This window comes from Hyla sarda, chromosome 4 (genome assembly GCF_029499605.1).
Source record: "Hyla sarda isolate aHylSar1 chromosome 4, aHylSar1.hap1, whole genome shotgun sequence".
In the NCBI taxonomy this organism is placed as follows: domain Eukaryota; kingdom Metazoa; phylum Chordata; class Amphibia; order Anura; family Hylidae; genus Hyla; species Hyla sarda.
The window spans coordinates 404,400,501-404,416,540 of record NC_079192.1 but is presented as its reverse complement, the minus strand read 5'-3'; the positions used below and the strand labels follow the sequence as shown (position 1 = coordinate 404,416,540).

Below are 16,040 nucleotides of genomic sequence, written 5' to 3'. Positions count from 1 at the left end.
GGCACATTCATGAAAAAGGGACTCCTACTGCGCATGCGTTAGGTATTGCGTGGCTTTGTTTTAGGACGGAATGCGTGACGTCACGTCCCATTGAGAAAGACGGGAGAGAGCGACGCATGGCCAGACTAGAGCACGTTTTCAAGCGGGGTTTGGTCACGGTGATGCCTTTAGTTAGTTTGTTAGTTGCTTTGTGGGACTACAAGTTCCAGCTATTAATGAAAAACTGAGCCTGTGTCATTCCTTACTTCCTGTCATTACTTCTGTTTAAAAATCATAATACTTCCAGTACGTATCAACTGCTGTATTCTACAGAGGAAGCTGTGTGGTTCTTTCCAGTCTCACAGTGCTCTCTGCTGCCACCTCTGTCCCTGTCAGGAACTGTCCATGGTAGAAGCAAATCTCCATAGCAAACCTCTCCTGCTCTGGATAGGTCCTGACATGGACAGAGGTGGCAGCAGAGAGCACTGTGAGACTGGAAAGAACTACACAACTTCCTCTGTAGCATACAGCGGCTGATAAGTACTGGAAGTATTAAGATTTTTAAATAGAAGTAATTTAAAAATATTTTTAACTTTCTGGCTCCAGTTTATTTGAAACTTTTTTTTTACCCCCACCAGAGTACCCCTTTAAGCCGAGTTTTCATTGTGTTTAGAGGCAGTGTTTTCACTTTGTGGTTTATTAGTGCTACAAAACTAATTGCCACATATTTTGCCAGTGTAATGAAGAAAACTGTGTCCCTGTAGTGGAATGTGACTTTGTTTTACAGTCGGCTCCCTCTCACTCCCTAACTTCTAATCCTAACCCCTAATCCTTATCCTAACCCTTATCCCTAATCCTAACTCTTACCCTAACCCTTAACCCTATTCCTAACCCTTACCCCTTATCCTAACCCTTAAACCTAATCTTAACCCTATTCCTAACCCTTACACCTAATCCTAACCCTTACCCCTTATCCTAACCCTTAAACCTAACCCTTATCCTAACCCTTATCCCTAACCCTAACCCCTAACAGCCATCAGCTCTGACAAGGGCTGAGAGAGCTGAGCTAAGGAGCGCAGGTCACATTTGGCTACAGGTCACAGTTTTTTACATTTCACCAGGTTTTACAGCCAGGCTTTTCTCTTACACTAGGTCCAATGTGGCACCATGTAGGGAGGTTGGGCAACACATTGGGGGAGATTTATCAAAACCTGTCCAGAGGAAAAGTTGCCCTGTTGCCCATAGCAACCAATCAGATCGCTTCTTTCATTTTTAACAAGGTCTCTGCAAAATGAAAGAAGCGATCTGATTGGTTGCTATGGGCAACAGGGCAACTTTTCCTCTGCACAGGTTTTCCTCTGCCAGAGTCACTGTGGAGCTCAAACCTAATACAGCTTCCACTGAGGTCAATAGTAGTGTTGAGCGGCATAGGCCATATTCAAATATTTGTCATATATAGGAAAAAATTTGCATATTGGCAATATTCGCAGCCTTTTTTCAATGCGGGATAAAATTTGCATGTGCAATATCGCGTGATCTTCGGCAGCACAGTTTAATGCTAACTTTTCATCATTGCAACAGGAAAGTGACCACTGGAGCTCGACATGGTTGGGAGCAATTTCACCAGGAAGGAGGAAAGAACCCTCATCAGTGTAAGTATTTTCGCTTTATTCATTACACTTCACATGCATGTTAGGTCAAGTGTTAAAATATATTCGCGCATGCGAAAATTGCCATGCGAAAATTATTTCGCAATAGATACAACTTCAGTTGTAATAGATAATACCAATCAGTAATAAGTCTTTGAAGGGGAAATATTAGATTTACAGCGGCAATATTAATTCTGGGGGCACAGCGGCATAGTTCTGGGGACACAGCGGCATCATTAATTCAGGGGGCACAGCAGCATCATTAATTCTGTGGGCACAGCAGCATCATTAGTTCTGTGGGCACAGCGGCATCATTAATTCTGGGGGCACAGCGGCATAGTTCTGGGGGCACAGCGGCATCATTAATTCTGGGGGCACAGCGGCATCATTAATTCAGGGGGCAAAGCGGCATAGTTAATTCAGGGGGCACAGCGGCATCATTAATTCAGGGGGCGCAGCAGCATCATTAATTCTGTGGGCACAGCGGTATCATTAATTCTGGGGGCATACCTGCATCATTAATTCAGGCAGCACAGCGGCATAGTTAATTCTGGGGGCACAGTGGCAATATTAATTCTGGGGGCACAGTGGCATCATTAATTCTGGGGGCATAGCGGCAATATTAATTCTGGGGGCACAGCAGCATAGTTAATTGTGGGGGCACAGCAGCATAATTAATTCAGGGGGCACAGCGGCATAGTTAATTCTGGGCACATAGCGGCAATATTAATTCTGGGAACACAGCGGCATCATTAATTCTGGGGGAACAGCGGCATACTTAATTCTGGGGGCACAGCGGCATAGTTAATTCTGGGGGCACAGAGGCATCATTAATTCAGGGGGCACAGCGGCATAGTTAATTCTGGGGGCACAGCGGCATAGTTAATTCTGGGGGCACAGCGGCAATGTTAATTCTGGGGGCACAGCGGCATCATTAATTTAGGGGGCACAGAAGCATCATTAATTCAGGCGGCACAGCGGCATAGTTAATTCTGGGGGCACAGCGGCAATATTAATTCTGGGGGCACAGCGGCATCATTAATTCAGGGGGCACAACTGCATAGTTAATTCTGGGGGCATAGCAGCAATATTAATTCTGGTGGCACAGCGGCATAGTTAATTCTGGGGGCACAGCAGCATAGTTAATTCTGAGGGCACAGCGGCAATATTAATTCTGGGGGCACAGCGGCATCATTAATTCAGGGGGCACAACTGCATAGTTAATTCTGGGGGCACAGTGGTAATATTAATTCTGGGGGCATAGCGGCAATATTAATTCTGGGGGCACAGCAGCATCATTAATTCAGGGGGAACAGCGGCATAGTTATTTCTGGGGACACAGCGGCATAGTTAATTCTGGAGGCATTGCGGCATCATTAATTCAGGGGGCACAGAGGCATCATTAATTCTGTGGGCACAGCGGTATCATTAATTCTGGGGGCAGAGTGGCATAGTTAATTCTGGGGGCACAGCGACAATGTTAATTCTGGGGGCACAGCGGCATCATTAATTCAGGGGGCACAGCAGCAATATTAACCTTGGGGGCACAACGGCAATATTAATTCTGGGGGCACAACGGCAATATTAATTCAGGGGGCACAGAGGCAATATTAATTCTGGGGCCCCAGTGGCAATATTAATTCTGGGGACACAGCGGCATAGTTAATTATGGGGACACAGCGGCATCTTTAATTCAGGGGGCACAGTAGCAATATTAATTCTGGGGGCACAGCGGCATCATTAATTCAGGGGGCACAGCGACATAGTTAATTCTGGAGGCATAGCGGCAATATTAATTCTGGGGACACAGCTGCATAATTAATTCTGGGGGCAAAGTGGCATCATTAATTTTGGGGGCACAGCGGCATCATTGATTCTGGGGGCAAAGTGGCATCATTAATTCTGGTGGCATCAATAATTCTGGGTGCACAGTGGCAATATTAATCTTGGGGGCACAGCGGCAATATTAATTCTGGGCACACAGCGGCATAGTTAATTCTGGGAGCATAGCGGCAATATTAATTCTGGGGACACAGTGGCATAGTTAATTCTGGGGGCACAGCGGCAATATTAATTCAGGGTGCACAGCGGCAATATTAATTCTGGGGACACAGCGGCATAGTTAATTCTGGGGGCACTGCAGCATCATTAATTCAGGGGGCACAGCGGCAATATTAATTCTGGGTTCACAGCTGCAATATTAATTCTGGGTGCACAGCTGCAATATTAATTCTGGGTGCATAGCTGCAATATTAATTCTGGGTGCACAGCGGCATAGTTAATTCTGGGGCACAGTGGCATCATTAATTCAGGGGGCAAAGTGGCATCATTAATTCTGGGGGCACAGCAGCATAGTTAATTCTGGGGGCACAGCGTCATTGGTCATTTCTGGGGGCACAGCGTCATTGGTCATTTCTGGGGGCACAGCGGCATCATTGATTCTGGGGACACAGCAGCATCATTAATTCTGGGGGCAAAGTGACATTATTAATTCTGGGTGCACAGGGGCATCAAGAATTCTTTGGGGCACAGAGGTACAATTAGTCAGTACAGGGCACAGCGTTTGTCAAAGATGTATTTGGGGGAATAGCGTGTGGCAGTAATATTACAGGGGAATAGTGTGTGGCAGTAATAATGGAGGGGAATAGTGTGTGGCAGTAATATACCAGGGGGCCAGTGTGCGGCAGTATTATATTCAGGGTGTGTAGTGTTTGACAGTATTATATTTAGGGACCCAGTGTGTGGTAGTATTATATTCAGAGGGTACAGTGTGTGATAGTATTATATTCAGAGGGTACAGTGTGTGGTAGTATTATATTCAGAGGGTACAGTGTGTGATAGTATTATATTCAGAGGGTACAGTGTGTGGTAGTATTATATTCAGAGGGTACAGTGTGTGGTAGTGTTATAGTCAGAGGGTACAGTGTGTGGTAGTCTTATATTCAGAGGGTACAGTGTGTGATAGTATTATATTCAGAGGGTACAGTGTGTGGTAGTATTATATTCAGAGGGTACAGTGTGTGGTAGTGTTATATTCAGAGGGTACAGTGTGTGGTAGTGTTGTAGTCAGAGGGTGCAGTGTGTGGTAGTGTTATATTCAGAGGGTACAGTGTGTGGTAGTGTTGTAGTCAGAGGGTACAGTGTGTGGTAGTATTATATTCAGAGGGTACAGTGTGTGATAGTATTATATTCAGAGGGTACAGTGTGTGGTAGTATTATATTCAGAGGGTACAGTGTGTGGTAGTGTTGTAGTCAGAGGGTACAGTGTGTGGTAGTATTATATTCAGAGGGTACAGTGTGTGATAGTATTATATTCAGAGGGTACAGTGTGTGGTAGTATTCAGAGGGTACAGTGTGTGGTAGTATTATATTCAGGGGTAGAGATGAGCGAATTTACAGTAAATTTGATTCATCACGAACTTCTCGGCTCGGCAGTTGATGACTTTTCCTGCATGAATGAGTTCAGCTTTCAGGAGCTCCGGTGGGCTGGAAAAGGTGGATACAGTCCTAGGAGACTCTTTCCTAGGACTGTATCCACCTTTTCCAGCCCACCGGAGCACCTGAAAGCTGAACTAATTTATGCAGGATAAGTCATCAACTGCCGAGCCGAGAAGTTTGTGACGAATCGAATTTACTGTAAATTCGCTCATCTCTATTCAGGGGTACAGTGTGTGGCAGTATTCAGGTCCACTTGCTCTTTCCTTCATGGCACTGAGGTCGCTAGGTTTGAACCAGGCCTTAACGCTCACCTTGGACCTTTACCGGATGGCAGATCTGAATATGCGGACCCTCACTAAAAACAATTGAGTACCCCGGATCCATAGACTGTCTGTGTCTGTGTGTGTGCGTGTGTGGGGTATATAGTGTGAGGCAGGAAAATGGATGTGCAATGTGAATGTGAGATATATTCCTATGCTGTCCATACATACATGCCACAGACATAGTGCTGTGATGAACAAATACTTTTAGAGAGTGATAATTAATATACTTGCATCTTCATCCTGCAGCGCTTCATCCAAAGAGAATACGACCAGACCCGGTCCCTGGCGGACAAGAAGAGGATAGTCCTCGGGATACAGGGGGAGCTGGCGGCCAGTGGGAGGAGGCACACGGAGCTGGCCATTGTGAAAAAATGGTCCGATCTGAAAAGACGAAATATGGATCGGATCTCTAAGATCAGGGACTGGAGGTGCCCAGGTACAATGCTTACATTACAGAGTGTTGGCGAGAGAAACAAATGTAATTGTGGTGACCACGGGGTGTTGCAGTGGATGTAGCAGGGTCTGGTGGTATTAACCCCGGGGGCAAGATGTTGTTTACCCCTTAGTGTTCGTGACGCCAGGATGTGGTTTTTTTTTCGGTATAGGGACCGCCGGCAACCAGCCCAAAAACGGCATGCAATGAAGGAATGTCCACAGCAAGGGTTTTGAAGTAACTGGAACTTTTACTTGCAATATGCATGAAACAGTCTTTACAATAACGCAGTTTCCTCAGAGGCAACCGGGACACAGGATACCTCGCAGGCTTGCTGGGACTTGTAGTTATTGATAAAATGCAGCAGGCCACTGTGCTACTAATATATTCTTTAGCTGAGTAGTAGTCACTTGATTTGTAGAGATATTTGTAACTCACGGTTTAGAAGCGGCTGCTGGTCTTTATGCTTTGGCCTAGATTAGATGAATTTGCAGTATACAGGACATTGTGCTTTCTTTAGGTGCAGGTCTCAAGAGAGCTAACTGAGAGACTACAGCCCCTTATATACTAGGGGGCTGGACTAAAGCCCATTGTTTGCTAGTTGCCTGGGGTACCTGTGCCCATGGAACTCTGGGTATGTCACATGACTGCAGGTCACATGACCAACACTTTATACACATTTGTACAACTTGCATACAAACAATAAATGCACATAATGAATATACAGTGAGCCCTCGACCTACGATGGCCCCGACATACGATCATTTCCCCATACGATGGCCTCTCAGAGGCCATCGCATGTTGAAGCCAGCATCAACATACAATGCTTTTTTATGTCGGGGCCATCGCATAAACCGCTATCCGGCAGCGCAGACTGCTTCAGCTGCTGCCGGATAGCCGTTTACGGTGGCCCGTGTGGTCCGCTGATGATCACTTACCTGTCCTCGGGGCTCCGGCGCGTCCTCTTCGGGATCCCCTCCACTGCCGGCGCTCTCCATCGTCGTCATCACGTTGCTGCGCACGCCGTCCCGTCATCCAATAGGAGCGGCGCGCGTAGCAACGTGATGGCGGCGACGGAGAGCGAGGATGACGGGGAAGTAGAGGCCTTGCCGGAGCGTCAGGAACGCGGCGACAGCGATGGACGGCAACATCCAGGGCAGAGGTGACGAACGGTGACGGTCCGGAGCGGCGGGGACACGTGAGAACAACTTCCAATGCCAGTGGTCTTCAACCTGTGGACCTCCAGATGTTGAAAAACTACAACTCCCAGCATGCCCGGACAGCCGTTGGCTGTCCGGGCATGCTGGGTGTTGTAGTTTTGCAACATCTGGAGGTCCGCAGGTTGTAGACCACAGTCCTATACTTTACATTGCACGGATCCCTCAACATACGATGGTTTCAACAAACGATGGTTCATTTGGAACGGATTACCATCGTATGTTGAGGGACCACTGTACATTGCATCCACATAACCTAACATGGGGGGAACCCTGCAGGAGAGCCCTGTGGACCTAAGGGACTCTTCCTGAGGGAATTTAAAGCGCAACTGTCATGAACTTTTACTGCAATAACCTGCACACATCATGTGTACTGTGTGCAGGTGGTTTGTATAACAACCTTTCTACCTAATAGTTCCCGGCTTTTATTACCCTAAAAAAGGCTTTTTATGAAAGCCACGGACAGTCGGGTTGGCGTGGCGCGAGGTCCCTCTGCCAGCCACGCCCACCAACTGTAATTCAGCGCTGGGACTCTGTGTGATTGACATACAGGTCCCAGCGCATGCGCCGTTCATTTCTTCTAGTGTGCGTGCCGCTGCGTACAATGCTTGCTCCCGCTCGCTCCCCCAGTGAGAGCTCGCTCCCGTTGCCGTCTTTCTACTCAGGGCGCCTGCGCAGTGAGCGCTTACAAGCATTATACGCAGCGGCGTGCATGTTAGAAGAAATTAACTGTGCATGCGCTGGGACCTGTGTGTCAATCACACAGAGTCCCAGCGCTGAATTACAGTCGGTGCGCGTGGCTGGCGGTAGGGCATCGCGGACCTCGCGCCATGCCTACCCGACTGTCCGTAGCTTTCATAAAAAGCCTTTTTTAGGGTAATAAAAGCGGGAACTATTAGGTAGAAAGTACACATGCTGTGTGCAGGTTATTGCAGTAAAAGTTTGTGACAGTTGCGCTTTAAGGATGGTACAGAACTAGGTTATGTACTGGGACACCACATAACGTATATATACAGTTATGAAAATAAGTTTACAAATGATTACTTAGTACACATTTTGTGATGAAAGGTGAAAAAAAAGGCTATTTTAACAAAGAAATGTTGTGCCTGAATTTTCCCACTGTCCTGAAATGCAATATTTGACAAGCAAACAATCTCACAATGGTTATGATAAGTAAAAGTGTTTTAAATTTACTACCGTATAAAGTGACCCATGTCCAATTTTCTAAAAAGGTGGAAAATGGCCCGGTCATTAAGGGCCTAATTTGCATTGGTTATTATGAGTTGTAAGTTGTTTGTCTACATTCTCAACATTGTCTGATTACAGGAGCTCCACTCCCCTCTGTAAGGAGAAGGAGGGAGGCAGAGGAGGAAGTGAAGTTGAAGGAAGAGGAGGAGGATGAAGAAAATGATGGTGAGGTGGCAGGCCCATCACATCAGTCACCACAAACAGCTTCACCAACTGAAATGTGGGATAACATAAAGGTTGAGGCGGAAGAGGAGCCGTGTTCCCTCCCCCCAGCTCCTGAAAAGGAAGTTCCCCACTGCCCCCGCCAGGAGGGTAAATATGTGAACACAGCATTATAACGTTTTATATACTAAAGATGTACAGAAAAAATGGACAACAATGAAGGGAAAAACCACACAATACAGTAATATAATACAATAACACTAGACACTAATTCATTCATCTACATTAATTACAGAAATAAATCACATTATACTCTACATAGCTATCACAAACTAGCCAACTAAATAACATTAAAGTATACTGAACTAACACTAACCGAGTAAATAAGTCTAGAGATGAACAAAGTTTTGAAAAATTTCAGCCGATTTGCCAAATATTCAGAAAAAATTCAGTTTGATCCTAATCAGGCTTGAGGTGGCAGCAGCATGAGTAGACCATATAGTGGCTGAATGACTCAGCCTGGAGTTGACAGCAGCATGAGTAGACCATATAGTGGCTGAATGACTCAGCCTGGAGTTGACAGCAGCATGAGTAGACCATATAGTGGCTGAATGACTCAGCCTGGAGTTGACAGCAGCATGAGTAGACCATATAGTGGCTGAATGACTCAGCCTGGAGTTGACAGCAGCATGAGTAGACCATATAGTGGCTGAATGACGCAGCATGAGTAGACCATATAGTGGCTGAATGACTCAGCCTGGAGTTGACAGCAGCATGAGTAGACCATATAGTGGCTGAATGACGCAGCATGAGTAGACCATATAGTGGCTGAATGACTCAGCCTGGAGCAGGGCTGCCATCAGGAATTTTGGGGCCCCTTACACAGCTAAAGTCCTGCCCCCCCCCCCTCTGTGGCCCACCCGACTCCGCCCACAGGCCCCTGACTTCGCCCGTATACCTCCCCTATGACCCACCCACAATTTTTTTTTAATACTTTTTAGTACTACAAGGACAGTAAAAGGTGAGACAGACTTATAAATTTCAAATTTTTCTGTTTACGGGGCTATATGAGGGCTAATTTTTTGCGCCGTGATCTAGTTTCTATCTGTACCATTTTTATTTTGATGGGACTTTTTGATAGTTTTTTATTATTATTATTATTATTTTTTTTTTGTATATGGAGTGACCAAAAATGTGCAGTTTTGGACTTTGCGGTTTAAGCAACCTAATATATTAATAGTTCGGACATTTACGCACACGGTGATACCACATATGTTTTTGTTTACATAATTTTATTTGGAAAAGGGGGGGGGGTGATCCAATTTTATTTGGAAGGGGCTTATTCGCAATTTTTTTTTTTTTTTACAATAATTTTATTCCTATTGGAAACTACTACATGTATCCTATAGAAATCAGTGTTATTGGCACTCCATTAGTGGAGCCTGCCATGGCTTTCTGCACTAAAGGAGCCCCGATCAGAGGGCAAGGAGGCAGTTAAGGGCCCTTGCTCTGTCTAATCAGCCAGCTGGAGCTAAATCTCCCATTTAGGTGTCTAAAGGGTTAATACCAAACATCGGCCCAATAGGTGATGTTGCCATTAGCCTTGGGTCCCATCTGCTCATTGCAGCCTGGACCCACCAGGTATGAAGCGCATTCAGCTCCTTGCAGGTGCTTATGTTTATATCATGTTTCTTAACCACTTGGGGAATCAGGGCGTATGCATACACCCTGCATCCCCGATCCTTAAGGACTCAGGGCGTACCTGTACGCCCTGGTCCAATATAACGGGTTTAAACCGTTCTCAGCAGCGGAGAACAGGTTAAACCCGGTGGGCAGCCAGGACCCAGGACTAATGCCGGGCACGGCCGATCGGGCCGATGCCCGGCATTAACCCTTTAGATGCCGCCATCAATGTTGATTGCGTTGTCTAAAACGAAAGTAAAAGAATCCCGGCAGCTCAGTGGAGCTGATCGGGACTATCGCGACAAAATTGCGATGTCCCGATCAGCTTATTAGACAACAGGAGGGTCCTCACCGGCCTCTACGTTGTAAGATTGGCGATCTACTGCTCCATGCCTGCATAACAGGCTAGAGTATCAGAGCGCCGGTTACACTGATCAATGCTATGCAATGGCATATCACTGATCAGTGTATGCAATCAGAAGATTGCATGTTTAAAAAAAAAGTGTAAAAGTTCATTAACCCCTTCCCTATTAAAAATGTAAATCACCCCAATTTTTCCATTTTATTTCACCCCACAAATAATTTTGTTTTTGTTTCACCGCAGGTTATATTATAAAATAAGTTATGTCATTGCAAAGTACAATTGGTGACGCAAAAAACAAGCCCTTATATGTGTCTGTAGGTGCAAAATTGAAAGCGTTATGAATTTTAGAAGGGAAGGACAAAAAAGGTAAAATGCAAAAACGAAAATTTGCTGAGTCCTTAAGGTGAAAATAGGCCCTAAGGGGTTAAAAGAGTAGTCCAGGGCTGAAAAATGTATCCCCTATCCTTAGGATAGGGGATAAGTTTCAGATCGCGGGGGGTCCGAGCGCTGGGGCCCCCCGCAATCTCACGTACGGGGCCCCAGCAGCCCGAGGGAAGGGAGTGTGTCGACCACCGCACAAAGCGGTGGGTGAAACACCCCCTCAATACAACTCTACGGCAGAGCCTTCCCTCGGGCTGCCGGGGCCCCGTACAGGAGATAGCGGGTGGCCCCAGCGGTTAGACCCCCTGCGATCTGGAACTTATCCCCTATCCTTAGGATAGGGGATAAGTTTTTCAGCACTCGACTACTCCTTTAAGGGGTTATGCAATAAAAGCTATGTAGAGGGGTTTAAGACTATGTGTTTTATATAGTTGGGATAGGTCCCTTTGTTAGTAGTTTTACTCCCAACTAATAAAGGAGTTGTCTGGTAAAAAAAAAATTACTTATCCTTGGATAGGGGATAAGTTATAGATCGCGGGGGGGTCCGAGCACTGGGGCCCCTCGCTATCTCCTGCACGGGGTCCCGGCAGTCGGCAGGAAGGGGGGCATGCCGTACCCCGCAAGGAGCGCCGGCCGACACGCCCCTCCATGTACCCCATAGAGGTACATGGAGGTGGTGTGCCAGCAGCGTCTTCATGCTGGGTACAAACGTATGCTTAAGGCAAACTGCCAGGGCCCTGTTTCAGGAGATTGCGGGGGGCCCAGCGCTTGGACCCCCCTGCGATCTATAACTTACCCCCTATCCTTGGATAGGGAATAAGTTATTTTTCAACAGACTACTCCTTTAACAGAGGGGTCTACCCAAACTTTATGGAAGCAGCAACTATGAACAGAGAGGCCTACCCATACTATATAGGGGGCTCCATATAGTTTGGGTAGGCCCCTCTGTTAATAGTTGCCCCCATAGTTGTGGTAGGCCTGGGCCCCTCTCAGAGAAGACTACAACTATATGGTGGGAAAACGATTAGCAAAGAGGGACCTACAACAACTATATGGGCCGGGGCACAACTTGCCACTATATAGTTGTTGTATGCTCCTTTTTGCTGCTAATTGTTGCCCCCATATAGTTTATGCCTGAATGCCTCAGTCATATCTTTTTCCCAGGCAGCAGGCCCCAGCTCAGCTGCCAGCCAAAGTGCACCGCGCTATATAGTTTTCCTGCTGCTGCTCCGGGCCCCCCCCCAGCCCCAAATCAGATTAAATATATATATTTTTAATATACATTATCATTATGGCTCTAGTGACTGTGCACTCATTTCCCACCGCTGCCACCACTCACCTTAGTGCTAGCGGAATGGAGCTGCGGTGCGCTTGACCTCCTTAGTCACTAGCAGGCAGCAGGAGACCATATAGTGGCAGAATCACTCAGCATGGTGGTAGCAGCAGAAGACCATATAGTGGCAGAATCACTCAGCATGGTGGCAGCAGCAGGAGACCATATACTGGCAGAATCACTCAGCATGGTGGCAGGAGCAGTAGGAGACCATATAGTGGCAGAATCACTCAGGCTTAAGGTGGCAGCATAATGAGTAGACCATATAGTGGCAGAATCACTCAGCATGGTGGCAGCAGCAGAAGACCATGTGGTGGCAGAATCACTCAGCATGATGGCAGCAGCAGGAGATCATATAGTAGCAGAATCACTCAGCCTGGTGGCAGCAGCAAGAGATCATATAGTGGCAGAATCACTCAGCATGGTGGCAGCAGCAGCAGGAGACCATATAGTGGCAGAATCACTCAGCCTCGTGGTAGCAGCAGTAGGAGACCATATAGTGGCAGAAGCACTCAGGCTTGAGGTGGCAACAGACTGATGAGACCATATAGTGGCAGAATCACTCATCATGGTGGCAGCAGCAGAAGACTATATAGTGGCAGAATCACTCAGTATGAGGGCAGCAGCAGCAGGAGATCATATAGTGGCAGAATCACTCAGACTGGTGGCAGCAGCAGCAGGAGATCATATAGTGGCAGAATCACTCAGCATGGTGGCAGCAGCAGAAGGAGACCATATAGTGGCAGAATCACTCAGCATGGTGGCAGCAGCAGCAGGAGACCATATAGTGGCAGAATCACTCAGCCTCGTGGCAGCAGCAGTAGGAGACCATATAGTGGCAGAAGCACTCAGGCTTGAGGTGGCAGCAGATTGACAAGACCGTAGGGCCTTCACAATTAAAAAGATCAACCGAGTTACTGGTGCATGATTGTGGTATGATAATAAAATATATAAAAATACGAGGAGACCGTGTTTCAAATATTGAATAATATTTGTTTAGAATAACAAATTAAATACTGTACATATACACTATTACTGCAATTCTAATGTATATTATAGGCATAAAACATATATGCTGGATCAAGGGGGGAGGTTAATAATAATGGTATATAGTAGGGGTGTGAATCGCCAATAATTTGGCGATTCGATTCGAATTGCGATACCAGGGTGGCGATTCGATATATCGCAATATATCGTGATACTGTCATGTTGGCGATATATCACGATATATCGCGATATTCCCTATTAACAGCTTGGGAAAACTTATTCTAGCTGAGAAAGAACAAGGTCCCGCGAGAGTTGTCCTGTGAGTGCGTACGTTCTCCTTTCTGTTTGTTCTGAGTCTGTAGTCTCGCGGTAGCAGCCTGTGAGTGGGACAGAGCTGATAACAGGTACACTGCCAACTAGTGGTCAGGAGTTTAAGTGTTATAAAAAAAAATAAGACAGACAAATAGGACTGTGACTCAGTGAGTGAAATACAGTAAATGTTAATTATAATAATTTATAAAAAAATCGATTCTCAGAATTTTAAAATCGATTCAGTATCGCGGAACAAAAAATTGCGATAATCGCGCGAATCGATTTTTTCTTACAGCCCTAGTATATAGAAGTACTTATTGATAATCTCAACAAATATGTTGTGGACGTCCTGTATAGGACTGACAGCTCTGACAGCGGGAGGACGTCTGGCACCGTTCTGCGATGGGCCGTACGATGTATTATAACACACCGTCTACACTGCACCACTGCCACACTCCATTTTGGTTAGCGGAGAATAGACACTTGTTGCTTCGATCGGCAAGACCGGAGCTCCAGCGGAGTGGTGTCTGACGCCAGGAGAAGGTCCACATGGGGTGAGATGTTGGCATCAAAGGCCAGCTGTTTGATTGAAAGTGCATGAACGGGATGCTATTCTGTCCGGGCAACAGACGAATAGCTTTTCAAAAGATGTCAAATTTCTTGCAGTAATAGTGCATATTAGTCCACAAGCTAAACGCGTTTCAGGGTACTGATACACGACCCGTTCCTCATATTTTGAGATATGTTATATATATTATTATCATACCACAATCATGCACCAGTATCTCTGGTGAGGTCCTGGAGTTTTTTCGGATTTCTGTTTTATTTATCTAAACTTTATAATAGCACCTAGGAGTATAAGTGAACATACAATCTAGCATATTAGCTCTGTAGCTGTGAGCCGCACATTTTTTTTTCTCCGTCTTTACTGCGTATATTACACTTAGGATAGGAAAATACGCCACATGATGTTCACACCTGAATTAGGCGTTAAGAGCAGGTGAATAGGTCTTTTAGTGCTCACACTCACTGGCCCCTATTAGCTTCAGCGTAATATATGCCAGTACAGTAACAACATAAAGTGTACTCTCTCTACTGTCCCTGTCTATCTGCCTGCCTGCAATGATGTGGGCTTCACGTGATTTGATTCACCGGAGTAAAGATGTTTCTCTGGAAATTCCAAACAAATTCTGATTTGTCCGGTTCGATTCGCTCATCTCTATAAATAACAATTCATTTGTTAATGGTATTTATGAAGATTATATAGTTGGTTAGTTAGTGTTAGTTCAGTATATTTTACTGTTATGTATTGTCAGTGCTTTTACAAATATTCTACACAATTACATCTTAATCTTCTTTCTTTTTTTAATCCTAACAGTTATGTCAGAATTGTCAAATGAGATAAGTCAGCTGCAGCGGGAGACCACTGCTGAGATTCAGTATATGAAGAAGAGGATGGAAGAATTTGAGAGGAAACAAAAAAAAAGGCTCCAGAAACTGATGGACCTCCAAAAAAGGTTAACAGAGTTGCCTTAGGGCATGTTTTTTTGTTTTTTGTTTTTTTGTTGTTAATATACATTGTATATGTTTGTTATAAATTGTTATTTAGTTAAAACGTGTGCTTTCTTTTTTTTATTGATAAAAATATAAGTAAATTCATCGATAGATACATAAATAAATAGATAAAATCATATACATCATACAGATATATATATATATAAATAAATTCATCAATAAACTAATAAATAAATTCATTAATGATTAAAAACAGAAATTAAAGTGGTACTCCGCCCCTAGACATCTTATCCCCTATCCAAAGGATAGGGGATAAGATGTCAGATTGCCGGGGTCCCGCTGCTGGGGACCCCGGAAATCGCTGCTGCAGCACCCCGCTATCATTACTGCGCAGTGCGAGATCGCTCTGCACATAATGACGGGCAATACAGGGGCCGGAGCATCGTTACGTCACGGCTCCGCCCCTCGTGACGTCACGGCCCGCCCCGTCAATACAAGTCTATGGGAGGGGGCGTGGCGGTCTTCACGCCCCCTGCCATAGACTTGCATTAAGGGGACGGGCCGTGATGCCATGAGGGGCGGAGCCATGACATCACGCTGCTCCGGCCCCTGTATCGCTCGTCATTACGCACAGAGCGAACTCGCTCTGTGCAGTAATGATGGTGGGGTGCCGCAGCGGCGATCCCCGGGGTCCCCAGCAGCGGGACCGCGGCGATCTAACATCTTATCCCCTATCCTTTGGATAGGGGATAAGATGCCAGAGGCGGAGTACCCCTTTAATCATTCAAAAATTTTTAAAATAAAGACATTCATCCATGATTACAAAAAATAAATAAATTCATCGATAGATACATAAATATATAAAATTATTTATATATATATATATATATATATATATATATATATATATATATATAGGTATATTTAAATAAATTCATCAATAAACTACGAAGTAAATTAAGCAACAAGCAAATAAATAAATACATTTATCAATGATTAAATACAGAAAAAAATTC

At 45.4% G+C, this 16,040-nt stretch overlaps 1 protein-coding gene across 1 annotated transcript; it reads left to right on the top strand.

Annotated features, from left to right (window-relative positions):
- The first annotated feature begins 29 nt into the window (after positions 1 to 29).
- LOC130267515 (uncharacterized) lies at positions 30 to 15,075 on the top strand. The gene is made up of 5 exons (XM_056517456.1): positions 30 to 158; positions 1,561 to 1,631; positions 5,636 to 5,825; positions 8,366 to 8,599; positions 14,888 to 15,075. The coding sequence occupies exons 2-5, from the start codon at positions 1,584 to 1,586 to the stop codon at positions 15,043 to 15,045; spliced, it is 630 nt and encodes a 209-aa protein (XP_056373431.1). The 5' UTR covers positions 30 to 158; positions 1,561 to 1,583; the 3' UTR covers positions 15,046 to 15,075.
- The last annotated feature ends 965 nt before the right edge of the window (positions 15,076 to 16,040 follow it).

Coding starts and splice junctions, on each gene's coding strand:
- LOC130267515 (XM_056517456.1), top strand. CDS start 1,584: ATGGTTGGGAGCAATTTCACCAGGAAGGAGGAAAGAACCCTCATCAGT. Junction 1,632..5,635: donor AGGAAAGAACCCTCATCAGT/GTAAGTATTTTC, acceptor TTCATCCTGCAG/CGCTTCATCCAAAGAGAATA. Junction 5,826..8,365: donor CAGGGACTGGAGGTGCCCAG/GTACAATGCTTA, acceptor GTCTGATTACAG/GAGCTCCACTCCCCTCTGTA.